The 19,872-nt window shown below is 37.2% G+C and overlaps 3 protein-coding genes and 1 pseudogene across 5 annotated transcripts; 3 read left to right on the plus strand and 1 right to left on the minus strand.

Annotated features, from left to right (window-relative positions):
* The first annotated feature begins 592 nt into the window (after positions 1-592).
* LOC120008964 (NADH dehydrogenase [ubiquinone] 1 beta subcomplex subunit 2) lies at positions 593-2,503 on the plus strand. 3 transcript variants are annotated; one of them, XM_038859373.1, is made up of 4 exons: positions 593-804; positions 1,263-1,308; positions 1,393-1,434; positions 1,988-2,206. In XM_038859373.1, the coding sequence occupies exons 1-3, from the start codon at positions 698-700 to the stop codon at positions 1,432-1,434; spliced, it is 195 nt and encodes a 64-aa protein (XP_038715301.1). In that variant the 5' UTR covers positions 593-697; the 3' UTR covers positions 1,988-2,206. The 3 variants fall into 3 exon arrangements, with proteins under 3 accessions (XP_038715301.1, XP_038715300.1, XP_038715299.1); XM_038859372.1 differs by lacking the exon at positions 1,988-2,206 and adding an exon at positions 1,652-1,676; XM_038859371.1 differs by lacking the exon at positions 1,988-2,206 and adding an exon at positions 2,246-2,503 and having other exon boundaries at positions 596-804.
* Positions 2,504-7,621: 5,118 nt separating this feature from the next.
* LOC120009882 (4-coumarate--CoA ligase-like 5) lies at positions 7,622-10,183 on the minus strand. The gene is made up of 5 exons (XM_038860609.1): positions 8,880-10,183; positions 8,567-8,712; positions 8,413-8,480; positions 8,176-8,278; positions 7,622-8,074 (listed from the first exon to the last, which is right to left on the minus strand). Exons 1-5 carry the CDS (start codon positions 10,102-10,104, stop codon positions 7,961-7,963), a joined length of 1,656 nt encoding a protein of 551 aa, XP_038716537.1. The 5' UTR covers positions 10,105-10,183; the 3' UTR covers positions 7,622-7,960.
* Positions 10,184-11,131: 948 nt separating this feature from the next.
* Positions 11,132-13,579, plus strand: LOC120009121 (cytochrome P450 734A6-like). Its single transcript, XM_038859583.1, has 4 exons — positions 11,132-11,637; positions 11,934-12,178; positions 12,453-12,816; positions 13,088-13,579. The coding sequence occupies exons 1-4, from the start codon at positions 11,146-11,148 to the stop codon at positions 13,505-13,507; spliced, it is 1,521 nt and encodes a 506-aa protein (XP_038715511.1). The 5' UTR covers positions 11,132-11,145; the 3' UTR covers positions 13,508-13,579.
* Positions 13,580-17,210: 3,631 nt separating this feature from the next.
* On the plus strand, positions 17,211-19,573 carry LOC120009122 (annotated as a pseudogene).
* The last annotated feature ends 299 nt before the right edge of the window (positions 19,574-19,872 follow it).

The following is a 19,872-nucleotide window of genomic DNA, read 5'->3' on the forward strand; positions in this document are numbered from 1 at the left end:
CCCCATTTGTCATCTCACTCGTCCACACCATTAAAAAGTTACCCTTATTTTACACCTATTACTTTAAACCATTATGTGAAAATTCTTCTATATATATATATATGTATATATATGTGCAGATAGTGCACAACTACACTGTCTGCATATATATATATATATATACACATATACAGATAGTGCACATTACACTGTTTGCATATGTATGTATATAATATATGTAGATATATACATATTATATATATATATATATATATATATATATATATATATAATGTACGTTGTCGAGTCGGGTTTGGGCAGGACTAAAATTGGTCCGAGATGTCGGGCTTTGAGCCTAATTGGACCCCATAAATCAAGTTCAGACCCGCCCAAGACGTCAGGCCTGGTATAATTTCAGGCCGAGCCTAGGCTCGCGGGCCAAATGGTGAACCCTAAGTCAGATACTCAGACCCTCATCAGAAGTCTTGGACGAAAACATGTTAGGCCCATTGATAGGCTGCTATTTATCATCACTCAATGGACTTTTGCCAAAAGCCCGGCCCACTAAGGGTTTCTTTAAGGCTTTTAGCCCAATATGAAACAAAATCAAAAAGGAAGATCGATTGGCACCACAATTTCACAAACAGTTGCTCTTCACTTGGCATCCGGTAACATATCGATCGTCACAGTCAGAGCTGAGAGAGCGAGAAGGAGAGAGATGGCAGGAGGCCACCACGGAGAGGGCGTCACGTATAAGGGCGTAACGTTGCATAAGCCAAAGCGTTGGCATACGGTCACCGGCAAGGGCATGTGCGCTGTCATGTGGTAATGCCAATCTATCAAATCCCTAAACCTACTTTCGATTTGTTTGTTCGAATTGGAAGTTTCGATCACTTTGACTGAATTTTATCGGTATTTTGGTTTTTTTTTTGTTGTGATCTGTGTATTCTGCTTGGTTTGGGTCTCTATTTCAGATTCTTGTTTGTTTTTTTTATGAGCAGATTCTTGTTGTTTTTGAGCTGTTTTTTTCTTTACTAGAACATTGTTGCCCCAATCGGAAATTTTCTAATGCAAAACAGTACCCTAGTTTATAACATCTGTTGATTGTTAGGTCGTGTTCTGTTGGTTTGAAAATGGGTTCATGGAAGTCCTCTTCGAGTTAATTATTGTCAATAAACTGATAGCAACACATATCTCCTGCTTTGTAATGAATTTATAATTTTATAGGTCATAGTTGAGATTGGGAATTAATATGGAATTATCTAATGTTTCCATTGTTTCAGGTTTTGGATCCTCTACAGGGCCAAGCAAGATGGTCCTGTAGTACTGGTAAGAGTTGAATTTTCTTTAATCTTTTCTGAAGTTGAGCTCTCTTTTCTATGACTTGATTTCACTTTCATGACTTCTTTTTAGGGTTGGAGGCACCCTTGGGAGGGCCATGGGCATGACCACTAGGTAACTTTTCTGCTTAATTACTTACCAGTCGATAGATTGGATATCGCGCATTTCTTGTTAGTTATCCTTGTTAGTGTAGAACAACTCTGTGAATGTTTGGCTCACTGGTTTGAACAAATAGTGATGCTCTTATTGCTTTTAATTGTTTGTTATTCCAAGGAGCATGATTTTTTTTTCATGGCAAATAGTTATGAAGAAACACGTTCTGGCCTTGCAGTTTAGAAGTATGGTCCGTGAGTTTTGGGCCAAATCTGGCTTTAATATATGTATCTGGTCGTGCAACAAGCAGTGTAAAGTATTTATTCTTTATGCATATATGTGCTGGGTGTGAAAGCCGTGACTCGGTTTGGTTTACTGCAGATTACTTATTTATGCCTAATGACCTCATTCACTATTGTGCTAATTATTGTTTGTCGGCAGTCGTTGGTGCAAATCTTTGGAACCCTATTCCTAAATGCAATTTTCATTTCACTCTTCCAAATCTCCTAATTCCTCTCATAACAAAAGTAAAAAACTTTCTTAGGTATGCTAATTATTGATTGCCAATGGCCAGATTGGGAATGAATTCACTCCTGTTCCATACACCGACTCTATGGACTATGAAGATGTGTGTGAGAAAGAGGAATGGAGATAGAAAAGAATTAGCAGAGGCTAAGAAATATGAAATCTAGGCCAGGAATATCGTGATTTCTTATTATTTTACTACAATATTTTACTAGAGATAGGTTCTTAATCATCATGCACTTTTTTTCCCGTATCATTAGCAAGAATTTAAAGGAGGTGATGCATTCTTTTGTTGTCTTGGTTGCAGGTACCCATTAAAAGAATGAAGTGAACAGCATATATGGTTATTTTCGTGGGTTGCTGGTACGGATTGTATGTGGAATGTGTTTGTTAGTTTCTCCCATTCAATAAAACGACTAAGATATGTTAACAGCTGTGTTGGTCAGACTGATAACTCCAATTGCATTATCTTAAGTTTGTAATCATGGATGCATGTTTGTTTTTTAAAGCTTTTGAAGATGTGCACTTCTATCGAGATTGGAAAATCATTTTGCACTTGCGTACAGATTTGTTTGTAAGGTAGTTAAAATCGCAATTTTGATCATAAAATCGTACGATTTTACGATCCTACCTATAGAAACCTGGTTAAATAGCAGTGGAATCGTAAGGGTTGTAAAATCGTACAAAATCACATAAATCGTGAGTAAAATTGTTAAAATCGGTAAAATAACATAAAATCGCGAGTAAAATCATTAAAATCTGTTGCAATTGTTTGTATTTCTTTTTTTCCTTTTTGTTAATTTTAATGTAGTTTTAGATATGTATTTGGGTGTAAAGGGACTCTGTCGGACCAAAATAAAACAAAAATATATCCAATAAATTTTATGGTTTTTTGGATCATTATTGAGAATTATTCTTAATTTTACATGGTATGTAAAATCCTATGATTTTATGATTCGGATTTTACACCCCTTCTCCGATTCCGATTCGATTTTACGATTTAACTACCTTGTTTGTTTGATACTTGATTTGCTCTATCCTTCCTGCCACACTTTGTGCTTCAAACTATCCTAAATGTTATGAGTATATGTGCCATGATTCGTTTGGCGCATGGTCATGGGAAAATATGGTTCTTTGCAATCCACAGTACATTCTGGGTGTGATTTATGTGCCACTCACATGTTTTAATTCCAATTTAAATTTCCTATTTTAGTAACATTTTTTTTCCGGTGTCTGATGATTTTTTACTTAATTTTCTTGCAAAACATTTATGAAGATCAAATTAATTCAAACAAGATTTTTGAGGCTTCAAGCTGATTTTTAAAATCCATTTATTAATGTACGTAAATTAGGTCGCAATATGTATATATTTATTTACTACAATGTAATGTTAGTGGAAGACTTATTGCATATTGGAGAGCTTGATGCATGGGTTAAAACTTTTTCATGACCTGTTATGTTATTGAATTTTCAACTGTTGTGGATAAAAGAGAGAATCATAGATGTCAGACACTCATGGACGAAACCCCTAATATTCTCATAGTGATCCCCTCAATTGAGCCACGGTTCCTTCATCTCCTCTTACTATTTTTATTGGTGTTTTTTCCTTTGATCTCACTAGAATTGGGGGTGAATATGAGTTTGTGGACCATTTGAATGTGACCATTTCTGTAGTTTGAAAGAAATGCGTGATTCATACATAAGAAAATCACACACTACAACTGCCTCAGTCTGATTTACAACATAAAACAACCCTTCATAGTGTATTATATACTCGCAATAAGAAAAGTGATCATTCATGATTCTTCATGGACTCAAGACCACCGCTTCCAGTATAAACCAACCTTCGAGTTTCATCATAGATTGCATCAACTATAAAATCCCAATGCTCAAAAGGATTCGATGAAAGAACAATTTTTTTAATGTATGAATCACGCGTTTCTTTCATACTACAGGAATTGTTATATCCGAATTGGTCCACAAACTCATATTTACCTCCAATTTTGGTGAGATCAAATGAAAGAACACCAATAAGACGAGGTAAGGAACCGTGGCTCGGTTGAGGGGAAAGGTTTAACAAGAGAAGTATAGAAGAGGAATTGGAGGTTGTTAGGAGAAAGCTTTCACGACTTATTACAGAGGGTTGGTTCTATTTAAGAGGGCCGCAGTGGGAGCAGATGGATGGTAAAAGCACCACATTTTTTTTAAGAGTGTGCAAATGCCATCTTGATTTATGTGTAAGAGAGAGAGAGGTGGTTTTGAAAAATGAAACTCTATGTACTTCACATCATTGCATTACCAAGACGCTGAAGCTCGGTGACACCAGAAAGCAAGACGGCTAATGGCCGGTCACCGAGATGACCGGCCATTATCATTGAAATAACTTGCAACAGGAGCAGCGGCAGATTCACAGCAACCATTGGTGCAGCTATCCGGCCCAATCTCTTCACTTCTTCAAAGAACACCTCCTCTCTTCACTTCTTGCTTGCTCCGCTTTATGTATAAACGCGGGCTGAATGAAAGCGGACCGGCTAGGGCAGATCGTATCCAAGGCGGTTAAGAAGCATATATTTGGGATCGGGAGCAACGGCATCAAGGATTTGGTGAAGAAGTTGGTCTGGGGATTGGTCACTGATTTTATGGCCGTAGTTGCCGCAGCAAACTGAACTTACCTTTGTCTGTCATGCCATGGGAGAGGGACGAAAGAAAGGTAGGAGAAAATGGACAAAACAAGTAATTTTGCGATGTTGATCGAGTTGTCACATTGCCTAATCATAGGATTTATTTCAACAACTTTGGATTCCAGCCCCCATCCCCTTGAATTGGAGCATTTCTTCGAAATGTGTGGAAGGTGGTCTTGGGAGGGAGAGGTGGTATTGCACATACAGTAAATAAGAGAGGGAGAGAGTAATTAATGAGCAACAGTGGTAAAATTTAATGAAGATAGTAACGTTTAACTGTAAAAAATATGATCGGATTTATCAGACTGATTTGTTTTTTACTCTCTCTCCACATGTCGCTTCTGCTTCTTTACGCTATCATCAGTAACAAAAACTCTTTTCATATTTTAATTAATAATTTAAATCAAATTTAAACTCTTTTAATTATCTTACTGTCTTCCTCTCAATATTCTTTTCTTACATCAGCATTTAATAATTTAAATATGTTTTGGTTTGAAGTGAAAATTGCACAAGTAAAAGCCCCTCAAAAATGATATATGTTTCGTGGACTTTTGAGTCTAGTGATATGTCGCACTTATCATTCCTACAACCCTCTCTCCTTAAAAGTTAAATCTTGTGAATGTTTTTTTTTTAAAAAATTATTTTTCAGAATATTGCGTATTTTAGTAACATTTTTTTTTCTATGTGTCTAATGAATTTTTAGCTAATTTTACTGTCAAACATTAATGAAGAACAAATTAATTCCAGCTCGATTTTTGAGACTTCAAGCTGATTCTTAAAACCCATTTATTAATGTACGTAAATTAGGCCACAACATGTATATACCATATATTTACTACAATGTATTTAATGTTAGTGGTTGTGGAAGACTTATTGCATATTGAAGAGCCTCGATGCATGGAAAATTTTAAAATCCCTCAACTTTTTCATGACCTGTTATGTTATTTGATTTTCAACTTTAAAATTCTCCATGATCTGCCTGGCTCAACTGGGCCCGATCCAACTTCAACTTATTAGTAACGACGAGTCCGGTAGCAGGGGAGGAGGGAAGGGGAGCTACAGCCTAATTTTGTTAAAGAAAAAATATACCACTTCATAATTCATGTGTGCATATATATATATATATGAAAGATCTGAAAGCTTTCTGGAGGTTTCTTCGTCTCTATGTTTTTTGTTCAAGACCTAACATTGGGTCTTTCTCTTGAAGACAGATGCTTTGTAGATGGGCTTAGTTGTCTGAGCCCTTCTCTAATTGGGCCTTTACTTTTTCTCTTTGGGCCTCTCTTTAGTTATATCCTTTTGGGCTTTCTTATCTTGAAAGCTCAAAATGTGTTACGAGCCCATGTGCTTATTTGGATTGAAGAACTTCCACAAGAGCTTCAAGCAGTTGTCTTCTTTAATGGTCTAGTGTAGTATGGTTTTTTCTAGATGTATTTTGTTTTGCTTTGTTTGGCTTTAGGTGTTTGGTTTTCGTCTGCCCAATAGACAGAAAAAGTAATCACGACAAGTGATTTCTGTATTGGATTGTATTCTATTAGGAGTAGGTCATCGACCTTTTTTCAAAAAAAAAAAAAAAACTCCCTACAAGCAGTTTCACTCTTTACTTTTACATGAATGAAATTATTCACTTATCTCTGTCCTCTTCCTCTCTAATTATTCTTCTTCAATCTTAAGATCTTGAATCTTCAAAACATATCAATATATCTTTTTATATGTATTTTTTAACATTATTGACATTGTTGTAAAATAGTCCAAAAAAAAAATTCAGGGACGTTGCGAAAGCCCATTCAATTTTTCTGGGCAAATTAAGATGCAATAACCCATCCCATCATCATTTCCTGACTCTGCGGCCTTTGTCCGGTTGTACACATTTTTGAGCTTGCGACCTTTATCCTCATTAGGCGGCTGATGATGGTATGATACAGTGAGAGATTGATGTTTTAATAATCAAACTAGACACAATCGGGTCATGAAAAAGTGGGTTCAAACCGGTTCACACTACACAAATGCATAACTTTTTTTTATTTTTTATTGTTGTTGTCACCAATCAAGTCCCTCCACACGTGCTAGAAATATGTTGGTTACTTTTAATCTTTGTCCCATACCCATACTCGTCGGGGCGTGATAAGCCCCGTCCTCATCAACGTTAACCGTGGCAACTCTAGAACTATATGTAAAAATCAATAAATTGAAGAAAAAAAAAATGAACGTATGAATCTCACAAATAAAGTTTTAAAGTAACATATCTATGACTTCATACTAATACAAAATGAACCTAGGAGGAAGTGTTGGGCTGATGGGCCTAGTTTCACAGGAGGTTCACCGTGGTGGTGGACACGTGATAGGGTATATATGTTTTTCTGTACTTCAAACTGAATTTTTATTTCCCAATTATTTCATATTCATTTTGGGATTTTTGTGGTAATTCAGGATCATCCCATGCAAAACCTATGATGAGTAAAGAGGAAATCAACGAGCTAGGCTCGGTCTTACTCATTAATCGTGATTTTAATTAGTGATTAGTGAAGATGTAAGCTTGTTTTGTGCATTTTAAGAAGATTACAGGAGAAACAGTAGGAGAGGTAAGAGCATTAGCAGACATGCATGCAAGTTCTTGGAAGATGACTAAGTCTAGTTTCTGAGTGGGCCCTTGTAAATGCTCATGCTTTTGGGGCAACTTTTTGACCTTTCAGGCCCAGTGCCGCTGCCAACCCAAAAGGCTTTTCTTATTTTGTGTGGCCCAAACATCGGGACCCGACCCGTCATGGTGTGAGAAATTGACCGGGCCAATTACGCGGATTGCAGTCCTAGGAAGCCCATGAAACTTGCCTCTTGTGGGCCTCATGTCATTTGCATTATCAATCAAGACAACCAAACCATATCGCATCATTATTTACTAAACTCTTATCAATTTCAACAAGTCATGATCTCTTCTTTCATTTGTTACGGGGAGTGTGAGGGTCCATAATGAACAAAGTCGCATGAACTTGATATATCCAAAGTAACCGAACAATTCAAAACGCATAATATTGTTAATGTGAGTGACTGTTTCTTCTCATTTTTCTCTATAAATTCACACTCCAACGTATTGATTCCATGGAGAACTCAACAACGCTACGAAAGGCAAGGCAAAGAGGCCGTGCCTACCTACCGTATGATCTTCGGAAACACGGCTGAGATCAGGCGTATGAATGAAGAAACAATATCAAAGTCAACTTCGTTGAACCACGATATCCTTCACAAAGTGGTTCCATTTTATTATTTGCGCTCATGAGTGTACGAGAAGACTTTCCCCTATTGGTTTGAGCCCAGGCCCATGTTGGATGTAGCGGTGCACTAATTCACAGCTTGGAGGTTGAAAGCTGAATCAGGTTCTTCCTGAGGATCTTCCCAGACGGATTCTTTGGTATTGATGTTATGAATGCAACTCTTCGGATTTTCTTATATGGCGCAACCTGTACATATTATCATCCACATCTTACACATATAGATCATCTTATGGAACACAACACAATACACACACACACACACGAATTTGCAATGGATAAAAACATACCTGCCTTGCCACGAAATCCATGATCGCACTCGCAGATAAATCACTTCCCATTTTTCTTACCACATATGCCATGGGATACTGCCCAACTTTCTCATCAGGAAATCTGGGAGACAAAGAGAAAGTGTGTTCATGTTCCTTTAGAATACTATATATATGTTTACGATTGGGAGCCCGCAGAAGTGTAAGAAAAATTAGAACACAAACAATTCAGATTAACGCGATAAAAAATAAGCTTACGGAATTACTGCAGCATCAGAAATTTCCAGATGAGAAAGTAATAAGGCCTCTAGTTCGGCCGGAGGGACCTGCAGCCACATAAGAGGAAATATATACCATTAACACAGAGCCATTTGCAAGTAATATTGGCTTTGACGATTGCAGGCGAGGTCACCTGATATCCCTTGTACTTAATAAGCTCTTTTAACCTATCAACCACAAAAAGGTAGCCATCCTCATCGATGTAGCAGAGATCTCCACTTCTCAACCATCCCTCTGAATCAAGAGTAGTTGCCGTAGCTTCTGGATTTCCAAAATAACCTACAGTACATCATAGCCAGACCCTCGGCATCAATTCTCACAAAAGAATATGTTAAGTTGTTTGGGAGGGCTGCAATACAGTCAGGGACAGGGAGGATTGCTATCACAGAGAATCCCCTAAAAGAAAGCACAATTGAAATAGACGATGAGGACAGCATGCACTTTACCTTTCATGATGGAGGGACCTCTGAGCCATAGCTCGCCTCTCCGATTAACGGACAAGGCCTCGCCGGTTTCAGGGTCTACAATCTTTGCCTCGAGACGCGAAGACAACAGCCCCGCTGTACCGTACCTCCGGCTCTCCTCCAGGGAGTCTGTAGATGCCCCAGTTCCCGATTCTGTCGATGCATACCCCTGCATAATACCCACCGTCGGATACCTCTCCACGAAATCCTCTATCATTTCCTTGCTCAAGGGCGCACCTCCTGATATAACCCCTTGCAGCGAACTCAAATCGTAATTCGCTCTCACCTGTTTCGCGCCGTTGATGAGCGCTACCAGAATTGGCGGCACCAATGGAAGAAAAGTAACATGAAACTTCTCGATTGCGGAAAGCATGTCGTGCAAATCAAACTTCGGCAGAATCACGAGAGTTAATCCTGATGCGAACATGGCAAGCGATGCTAGACCGTAGATGTGGAACATAGGAATGGTCAAGAGGAACTTCTGCTCTCGCTCTTCACGGACGATTCGAGCTACAAAGTTTTGTATCAGGGCGATTAGGCTTCCATGTGAAGACACCACGCCTTTGCTTGGACCTGTCGTACCGGAAGAGTAAAGAAGAGTGGCCGTGTCGTCCTGGTTGACTCGTTCCCTGACTCGGTTCTCGCTCGGCTCCTTCTTTATCATTTCATCCAATGTAGCAACGACTTTAACCTTCAATGAAGTCGACTGATAGCTACTATCGTCTATGAGGATGATCGGAAGAAGCGGCACCGTGGCGAGATTGGGAACGAGATCTTTGGTGGTGAAGGCGAGTGAAACTTTAGAATCGGCAACTTGTTTGGCGATCTCCTGTGGAGTGTTGAGCGGATTTGCGGTGGTGATGATTGCGCCGAGAGACATGATAGCGAGACAGATAACAGGGAAGAATATGGAGTTCCGGGAGAGGATGAGGATGACGTGACCCTTGCGAACTCCAATTTCTGCCAGACACGTTGAAATTGAATCGACCGCTTTCCATAACTCGACGTAGCTTAGGCTGCGGCCAGTGGCGGCGTCGATCAATGCGATCCGGCCGTGATGGGCCTGCGAGGCTATGAACGTGGTGACGTCTAGAGACTGGTTGGGTGGGAGTGGATACGGCTTCCGCTTGCTGTAGAAGATGGAGTTGGACTTGCAGAAGCCGCTCCTTGAATCAATCATGGAGGAATCGTCAACTTTCGACATCATCTGCTCTGCGAATTACTCTGCTCCATTGGATGGTATTGGTAGCAGTTGAAACAAGTTGTAATTCAAAATTTGATGAAATATGGCTAAGCACAGGGAAACTCAATCATTCAATCAAAGTTTTGGGTTTTTTTCTTTTAAATTTTTAATCCCAAGCATCTTCTGCGTTGGAACCCACTAGCCACTACACAGTTGCTCTGCAAATCGCTGGTTCGGTGGCTGTAGCCTCGGGTCACACGTTGTGAGCTTTTTGCTTACATAGTGCTTCCGCTTTAATTTATTTTATTTCTAATGCATCATAACCCGATAAATTAAACATCAAACTTTCAAATAATGAATCATATCCATCTGATGGGAATCAAAACCAATACGACAAAGAAAAAAAATTAGAATAATAACTAGATCTATCAGTGACACCAATCTTGACCTAAATCACAAGCAAGCCAACAAATAACAAATCAAATAATCAACAAAAATAAAACACAAAGAACGCAAAGATTTAGAATGGTTTATCCGATTAATTCGACCTAATAAGCTAGGTCCACTATGGTTGTTCAATTTTCACTATTGACAAGAATTAAGAATACAAATTGTGTCTCACTCCTCTATTGAAATCCCCGCACTCTCCGTTTTTCGCCCCTGGAATACGTACAAAGACTGCCCATGCATGCTCCTGGACTACGTACAAAGCATGCCCCGCTGGAGCGACTAAGGCACAGGTCTGAAGAGCATGACTGTCCAGGTCTTCTCGCAACTGCATCCTATTTATTTTATTTTATAATAAATATTGATGTGCTACTTGTATTATTAGTTTCAGAAAGAAATATTCTACATACATTGGATACCCATTTGAAGCCATAACATATTCATTTTTGTCCCTACACTGATCTGTTCCACTGTCCACTACAAGCAAAACTGATATCTATTATATTTCAACTTGTATATTTGGACATCCCCTATAAAAATATGATAAACCATAGCAACATGCCAACATCCCTATACCATTCTTGCATATCTCTCTCTCCCTCTCTGATTTCATCAAACATGCAGTTTCTCCTTTGGTATGCCGCTTTATACCTTCTCATGTTTTTGCTAGTTCGATTCATGCACTTATACATATGGACTCCACTGAGAATTCAGCACCATTTCAAGAAACAAGGCATAACAGGTCCTGGCTACCGTGTGCTGATTGGTAGCACCGGTGAGATCAAGCGTATGTACGCAGAAGCGCAGTCAAAGCCAACTAGTTTTCATCCCAATGCGGTCCTTCAGAAAGCGATTCCATATTACTATCAGTGGTCACGCATGTATGGGAAGACGTTCCTCTACTGGTTTGGATCGAAGCCCAGGTTGGCCGTGTCGGATCCGTACATAATTAGGGAGGCACTCGTCAAGACAAATTCGTCGTTTGAGAAGATTGAATTCTCTCCCATTGCAAAGCTGCTCTTTGCTCAGGGACTTACTGGGCTTAAAGGTGTTAAATGGGCTATTCATAGAAGGATGGCAAACGAGGCCTTTTACATGGAGAGAATTAAGGTAACCATTCTCACAAGTGAAAACTCATTTTTCTTTTCCTTTTTCTTTTTTTCTAATATGATTTTTCATAGTCTGTCAAAACTTAAAAAATCTCAAATCGATCTGACATAGCCAAGTTGAGTGATTTATAAGTAAAAACAAACTCCTATAACAATGTAAACACGTTTTTCTGAGCCTAAGTATATATCATTGACGAGGGCACACGAAAAACAAATCTATGTAGATTGTAGCCCAGATCAGACAATATCTTTAATGTATTTGGCATGAGAATTTTAACAAGTCTTGTCTCCTTACAGGGTGGTGTGCTGGAAGTTGCAGCTAGTACCACCAAAATGTTGGAGAAGTGGGAGGAAAGTAGAGGAAGAAAAGAAGAATTTGAAGTAGAAGTAAACAAAGACCTTCATGATCTCTTGGCTGATGTCTTGTCCAAAACAATTTTTGGAGGAAGTTTTGAAGAAAGGAAGCGAATTTGGGTATTACAAGATCAACACCTAGATTTATTCACCCAGGCTGCAAGAAGTGTTTACATTCCAGGGTTCAGGTCACGTCAACAAGCATTTCAACATTCTTACGGATTCCAACATTTTTTTGTTCCAATTATCTTAAATGCTAAGATAAACGGACACGATTTCATAAGGATCATGTGGGACATATGAGATCCATGATTTCATATGGATCATGTGTGTTCATCTCAGCATTTGGGATAACTGGAACAAAAAACACTGAGATCCTTAGCATTTTCACATTCATTTTACCTTGATCTTGTTATTCCTTTTCTATGCAAATCAATAGCTGTACACACTTGTTGCAAACAGGTTTTTGCCTACAAGGAACAATAGATTGAGGTGGAGATTGGAGAAGGAAACTCGCGAATTAATACGGGCACTAGTAAAAACAAATACTAAACTGGAAACAAGTTCAATGAGTTTGCTAAGTTTTCTGACGTCTTCATATAAGAATCACAACGGAGAAGAAGCAGCGTTGCCCGTTGAGGAAGTTGTGGATGAATGCAAGTCATTCTACTTTGTAGGGAAGGAAACAACTGCTAATCTAATTACTTGGGCATTGCTCCTTTTGGCATCGAATCAGGATTGGCAAAACAATGCGCGAGAAGAAATAATCGACGTTTGTTGTGTCAGTGGGATTCCAAGTGCAGCAAACTTGAAAGATCTTAAGATTGTAAGTTCATTTTCGATCATTGCTAATGACATATGTTTTAACGAAAAATGATAAATCTCAGTAGTTGGTATCCAGTTATCTCAGCTGCTGATCTGTTGGATACACAAGATCTAAGTGAATTCATTGGCTCCACATGATGCACATGAATTCTTATGCATACAACTCAATATATAGTTGGGATAATTGGGGTACCAATTGCTGAAATATCTATCAATATTACTATGTGTTTAAAACTGTACTAATTCTGTTTTGCATATTTATCATTGAATAGATGAACATGATACTGAATGAAACGCTTCGATTGTACTCGCCGATTGTGTTGCTGCAAAGGGAAACAACTCAGAAAATGAAGATAGGAGATCTTGACGTCCCTGCTAACACAGAATTGTTTTTGGCCGTGGCCGCTGCGCATCATGACACTGAAACATGGGGAGAAGATGCGGACAAGTTCAATCCGCTAAGGTTTCAAGCGTCTCAGAAAGGCATACCTCCGATCTTCCCATTTGGCTTAGGTCCCAGAAATTGCATAGGCCAAAATCAAGCTATTTATGTTGCAAAGCATGTTCTAGCTATGATCATCAAGGACTATTCATTTGCAACATCACCCACATATGTTCATTCTCCACATCTGCTTATAAGCATCCGCCCTCAATTTGGAGCTCCCATCCTCTTTACCAAGATTCAAAAATGAGGATTAATTTATATGTTGTTCTTCTGTTTGGTTTTCTAATGTAATGTTGAATAATAAGTTTGTTGAATGACTGCGTTTATGGAACTGCAATTATATCTACATTAATGATTCTGTCTTGCATAGGGAAGATCATAGAAAATTACAACCCTTTTGCATGATTGTCTTGTACATTACTTTGGTGGGGCTGTGGTGACGCACTTGCCCTTCAGACAATAACTACGACTCAAACCGAACATTTTACTATAGATCGATATGATATGATTTAGGAGTGACATGTTTGTAGCTTGGTTAGAATGATTGCTTTGGTGTTTTAGGGCTCTGTTATACTTGGTTGTATTATTTTTGTGTCATGCTTATCAATAAAATCAATCATTCTATCAAAAAAAAAAAAAATCGATATGATATCCTCACGCCCATGTATAGTGATGAATTTTAGAATGATTTATTTAATCTTAAAATTTTACTTTGAGTTATATATAAATGGATGTGAACTTTAAATTCATTTTCATCAAAAAAAAAAAATGTAAATCGAGAAATACGCAAATTTATCTAAGGTGCGACAAGTCTTTACAAACAAATCTCAAATAGTCTTTATTCAAATTTAAGACAGAAATATTTACAATTTTTTTTACAGATTTACTTAAATATTTGTAAGTATTTAATAATGATTCTTCAATAACTTCTCTTTATGTGAAGTAAAATAACTAATTTTTATTCAACTATAGAAATTTACATGAGTTTTCAAAAGTTTTCATTAATTTATCTTTTTTATATAAAAGTTTACTCGTACCTATGAAAGTATTTATATAAAAAACTTTAAATGGTTAAGAATTTTAAGTAAAAATCTAGATTTACTTATGATTCTGAAGATTTACCAACAAATATTGAAGTCTACGTGTGACTCTTAACTAATTAATTAAATGGTTAATTTATCTTAAAATAAAGGTATTTAATTAAATTTATGATTGCTTTTATCGTTTAGTTTTTAGTGCATTGTAATCGTAAGTATCACGTACGGTTTTACCGATTCTATGCTTAAATTCTCAACTCACTCGTTTATATCCTTCATGTTTCATTTGAGTACTCAATTATGTCCCGAGTCAAACTTCTTATGAGGATTCTTACGAAATTTGTTGATGTGGAATCCCGCCTCGGGTGACATGTACAACTCGTTAAAGTTTTTACAAAAATTTAATCAATATTTTACACCAGTGAAATTAAACAAAAAATATTTAAAAAAAATTGGTTCCCTGACCCAGCAACAGCAATGATTCCTAAATAATTATTCTTTAAACAAAGGTTAATAATTATTTATGCCTATGATAATTGTTTATAAAAATTTAACACTTATTGTTTCTAATATTTTTATAATTGTTTATAAAAATATTTATCCCTGACGCACATGATCGTACCAAAAACTACTCCTGCATCTGGCAATAACACTGTTTTTATAAAAATATTAATTTTTCCTTCTTAATAATCGCCCAATTGAAGAAAAGACAATCTACCACCCCATATGGGATGAGACATGTATATTCCAGATGCACCAGATCCATTATACATTAACTAGTTATTAAAAGATTAATCAGATATTATCCTAAAATATTTTGAATATAATTTGTCTTCTCAATCTCAAGTTAAGAGGTTGTGAGATCCATTACTATTTAAAATTCGTATATGAAAATTTTATAATGTTGGTCTGCTTTTATTTCACCAGATCTAATATACATTAAATAAGTATTAGGGTGACATAATCGAAGAAAGTCTCAAGGTGAATGAAAAGGGGGTCGTGATATTTGATGGAATTTCAATCGAAGTGTGAAAATAAGTAAGAGATGTGTAGGTATAATATGAGTAACTAAGGTGAGGTATATTATGGAATTTCAATTGAAGTGTGAAAATACGTAGGAGATATGTAGGTATAATATGAGTAACTAAGGTGAGGTACATTGTTGAATATTATTTGCGGATGATATGCTTCGAGTGAAAGAGATAAGTTTTGAGTTAATTTAAATTTCGAGATTTGGAGGCAAACCTTAAAGCCTAAACACAATTTAAATGAGCCTAAACATTCCACAACACTCCGCAGCCCTGGCGAATCGGTGTCACCACCGTTGTGGCTTGGCTCTAACTAGTCCCGGACTACCACTGCTATGCCAATATCACCACCTGCATCGCACAATTGCAACTAAAAGAAGTGGTGTACGCTCTAGTACCAATTGATATGAACCTTGGGTTCACATCCCAAAAACTAACTTGTGAGATTGGAGAGTCCAATGTCCATATAAACCCAGAACATAATCTCATATATACTTCTGATGTAGGACTCAAGTATCATACCTTGCAACTGAGATGTTAACAGGGTGAAGGTTAGGTTTGGATTGTGAATTATGGTAGGGCTGTTACTCTGTTGCCGAGTATTGGGCTGTGTGAAGCAGTACAAGTGTTGCATTGCATGCCAAGAATCATTTTGGGCTTTTGGGTGCAAAAAATTGGGCTTTTTCCCCTTATGGCGGTGGGCTCAAGTAAATTAAGGAGGCGGCTCCGTTTTTTTTAGGGATGGGCTCATGAAATTTTGGGCAAATTTTGACGGTATTGAGCTGCATGTGCTTGGTTTGCGGCCGGCTACAGTTTCGGACCAGGTAATGCGCTTAATTCCCATTATATTATTGCTTAAATTATGACATCACAATTAATTAAATTATAGATACGGACAAGATTTCCTGACTCGGCAACAGCAGTGATTCATCACTAATTATTTTTTTCAACATCAGCTGATAATTATTTATGCCTATGATAATTGTTTTTATAAAGATTATGCCTATTATAATTGGTTCATCTACCCCGCAAATGATTCCCCTCTATATTTTAAAGAAAATTTGTTAATATTAATTTTAATAAAAGCCAAAAATAACACAATATTGGCGCACACCAAACACTACTAGAGCCAATAACACACTTATGGTTCATAAAAATACTAATTTTCCTTCTCAAAAATCATGCAATTGCAAAACAAAAAAAAAAGACAAACTAACACACTCTAGGGGGCATGTATACAACAGGCGCACTATGACTACTTTTATTTCGCTAGATCTGATGTACATTAAATCATTATATTAAAAGAATCAGCTATTTTCATAAAAAATATTATCTCAATCTCAAGGTAAGAGGCTGTGAGTTGGATTGCTGTTTCAAATTCTTATATATCTATATGCATTCAAAGGATGGTGATTCATGAAATAGGGAATTGTTGCAAATGTGATGGCTGGGCCCATGAAGAATGCAAAAATCCGTCAATGAATCAACCTCATCAAGACAATTAATCTGGACCTTGTGCTGATCATTAGTGGCTTGATTCTAGGACAAAGATGGTGGAGAAACTATGGCAATCAGACGTGATTTCAACAGCTCATCTCATTCTTTTATAGTTTAATGTGAAACTTTGGCAAACTCATATGAATGCAATGATTATTAAATTTGATAAATTAAACCTCACCCATTCTTTTATACTTTGTTGGCAGGTGTGCCATTTGGCTTTTGCTTTCTTTTTTGGACTTTGCCTACGTATTTTTTCTTAGGCCATCCCTCCTAGTTGCCCTAATTGTATCTATATATACTGTTGCTTATATATATATAAATCAAACTGCATCCCACGAATCTACTATTGCATCTCCACGCTCCCTCTATCACTCTGATTTCATAAAATGTGCTGCTTCTTTGGTTCTTGGTCTTCTACGTCCTCCTCTTTTTGCTCTTTAGATTCATACACTCCAACATATGGATTCCGTTGAGAATCCAACACCACTTCCAAAGGCAAGGCATAGGAGGCCCTGGCTACCGTCCGATGTTCGGTAACACGGCTGAGATCAATCGTATGTACACGAAAGCACAATCAATATCAACTTGTTTTACTCACGATGGTGTGGTTCAAAGAGTGCTACCCTACTATTACGAGTGGTCAAGCATGTACGGGAAGACGTTCCTTTACTGGTTTGGGCCGAAGCCCAGGTTGGCTGTATCGGATCCACAAAATGATTAAGGAGGCCCTCATGAAAACTAATGAGTCTTTCGAGAAGGTTGGGTTCACTCCACTCACGAAGATGTTGTCCGGTCAGGGGCTTACTGGGCTTAAAGGTGCTAAATGGGCTTTTCATATAAGGATAACCAAACAGGCCTTTTACACCCTCACAAAGTCTTGAAAAAAAATCTACTAGATTCATTGAAATTATTTGGTATTAACGCTACTAAATATGAAATTAAGTGAAGAAATTAAAATTGAACCATGATCAATGGTGAATCTAGAAAATAGATTGAGGGGGGTTTGGTCAGTAGTGGAGCGAGGAATTTATACGAGGGAGAGAATGGTTGGCGGGATTCATGTTGTCACGAAATTTTTTTTAGGTCTATCTATCTATTGAAAAGTGACCGAGAATAAGCAAATATGAAATATATATATATATATATGATGGGTTTAAGAATTAGGATTTTAGGACTAAATCTATATGAAATGAGTTTTAGTTTTAACTTTTGAGGGGCTTTCACTTTTTGAGTGTTCGATCCTTAAAAGTTGATTTTAAAAAAAATTTGGGGACTTCAGACCCTTCAATACACATAAATCCGCCTGAACATGATTTATTGTAGAAAGAAACTACTTAATGCACATGAAGTTTCCTTCTTCTTTGACAGGGTTGGGAGCCAGAAATTGTGGCTAGTACCACAAAAATATTGGACAATTGGGAGGAAATTAGAGGAGAAAGAGAAGAATTTGAAGTAGAAGTGAACAAAGAACTACATGATCTCTCAGCTGACATAATGTCTAAGACAGTTTTTGGAGGAAGTTATGAAGAAAGGAAGCGAATTTTCTGAATTACAAGATCAACAATTGCATCTATTCACTCGAGCTATAAGAAGTGTCTACATTCAAGGATTCAGGTTCTTACAGTTTCTTCCATTTCAATACATTGTTAATGAACCAAATGTAGAATGCAAGCAAATATAAATTAAGACATTTATTTCATAACATGAACAGGTTTTTACCTACCGAAAACAACAGACGGAGGTGGAGATTGGAGAAGGAAACTCGTGAATCAATACGGAAGCTAATTGAAACAAACAGCAAAGTCGAAGAAAACTCGAAGAATCTGCTTAGTTTACTATCTTCCTCGCATAAGAATGAAGAGGATGAAGATGAGAGATTGTCTGTGGATGAAGTTATTTTGTAGGAAAGGAAACAACTGCAAATCTTATTACTGGGGCGCTTCTCCTTTTAGCATTGCATCAGGAATGGCAGATTAAGGTACGAGAAGAAGTAGTTCGCGTTTGTGGAGGCAATGGGGTTCCAGTAGCAGAGAATGTGAAAGATTTTAAGATTGTAAGTTAACTAACTTGTTTGCTAAGTCATCCCTCCTGCTTCGATACCATGTTAGTATTAGTTATTTTGACATTCAACCTAATAAATTAAGTTGTTGAGCATGATATTAAACGAAACACTTCGGCTTTACCCACCAATTGTGCTGCTGGTGAGAGAAACATAAGAGAAAGTTAAGATAGGAAGCATTGACATCCCTCCTAAAACACAACTGCTTCTAGCCGTGACTGCTACACATCATGAAACTGATATATGGGGAAAAGACGCTGATGAGTTCAATCCGTCGAGGTTAAAGAGTCTCGGAGCGCGCCGTGCAGCTTCACTTTTCCCATTTGGGTTAGGTCCCAGAGGTTGCCTATCTCAAAATCAAGCCATTTATGAGGCAAAGATCGTCCTAACTATGATCGTGCGACAATATTCATTCGTGGTATCACCAACATATGTTCATTCTCCAATGCTGCTGATAACCATGCGCCCTCAGTATGGAGCACACGTCCTCTTTAGCAAGATTCAAAAGTGAGGGATATGTCACTAACGGCTTCGTTTGGTAGAGCCTATAAGCTCTGAAAATAAAGTTAATAAACTCGTTTTGAGTTGCGAAAAATAAGCTATAAATTGTCACGTGTTTTGTGAAATTTATAAGTTGTGAAAAAGTCTATCATGCAATTTAAAAGATAGAATAAAAAAGTGTACAAAAATATGAGAACTATATAAAATAGTATTTATGATATCTTTTTTTTTTTGGTAAATTTCGTTCACCTTTATTATAATATACTTATTATGAAATTTCATTTTAAATTCAAATTTATAAATAACTAGATATTTTTATAAATTACTAGATATTTTTATTAAAACAAAAAACTGTACCAAACAGGCTAGTTGTTTGGTTTTATTAGCAGATGAAGGTATTGAATGACTTGTTAATATTAATTTTAATAAAAAAGAAAAAAGGACACAATAGGTGACGCACATGGTCCTTCAAAACATTACTCCTGCT

The sequence above is a fragment of the Tripterygium wilfordii genome, chromosome 11 (genome assembly GCF_013401445.1).
Source record: "Tripterygium wilfordii isolate XIE 37 chromosome 11, ASM1340144v1, whole genome shotgun sequence".
NCBI lineage: Eukaryota > Viridiplantae > Streptophyta > Magnoliopsida > Celastrales > Celastraceae > Tripterygium > Tripterygium wilfordii.

Excerpts from the sequence above, each read along its gene's own strand:
- LOC120008964 (XM_038859373.1), top strand. The coding sequence starts at position 698 with ATGGCAGGAGGCCACCACGGAGAGGGCGTCACGTATAAGGGCGTAACG. Across the intron at positions 805-1,262 it reads GGCATGTGCGCTGTCATGTG|GTTTTGGATCCTCTACAGGG; the intron begins GTAATGCCAATC and ends CCATTGTTTCAG. Across the intron at positions 1,309-1,392 it reads AAGATGGTCCTGTAGTACTG|GGTTGGAGGCACCCTTGGGA; the intron begins GTAAGAGTTGAA and ends ACTTCTTTTTAG.
- LOC120009882 (XM_038860609.1), bottom strand. The coding sequence starts at position 10,104 with ATGATGTCGAAAGTTGACGATTCCTCCATGATTGATTCAAGGAGCGGC. Across the intron at positions 8,481-8,566 it reads TTAAGTACAAGGGATATCAG|GTCCCTCCGGCCGAACTAGA; the intron begins GTGACCTCGCCT and ends ATGTGGCTGCAG. Across the intron at positions 8,279-8,412 it reads TCTGATGCTGCAGTAATTCC|ATTTCCTGATGAGAAAGTTG; the intron begins GTAAGCTTATTT and ends TTTGTCTCCCAG.
- LOC120009121 (XM_038859583.1), top strand. The coding sequence starts at position 11,146 with ATGCAGTTTCTCCTTTGGTATGCCGCTTTATACCTTCTCATGTTTTTG. Across the intron at positions 11,638-11,933 it reads TTTACATGGAGAGAATTAAG|GGTGGTGTGCTGGAAGTTGC; the intron begins GTAACCATTCTC and ends GTCTCCTTACAG. Across the intron at positions 12,179-12,452 it reads GTTTACATTCCAGGGTTCAG|GTTTTTGCCTACAAGGAACA; the intron begins GTCACGTCAACA and ends TGTTGCAAACAG.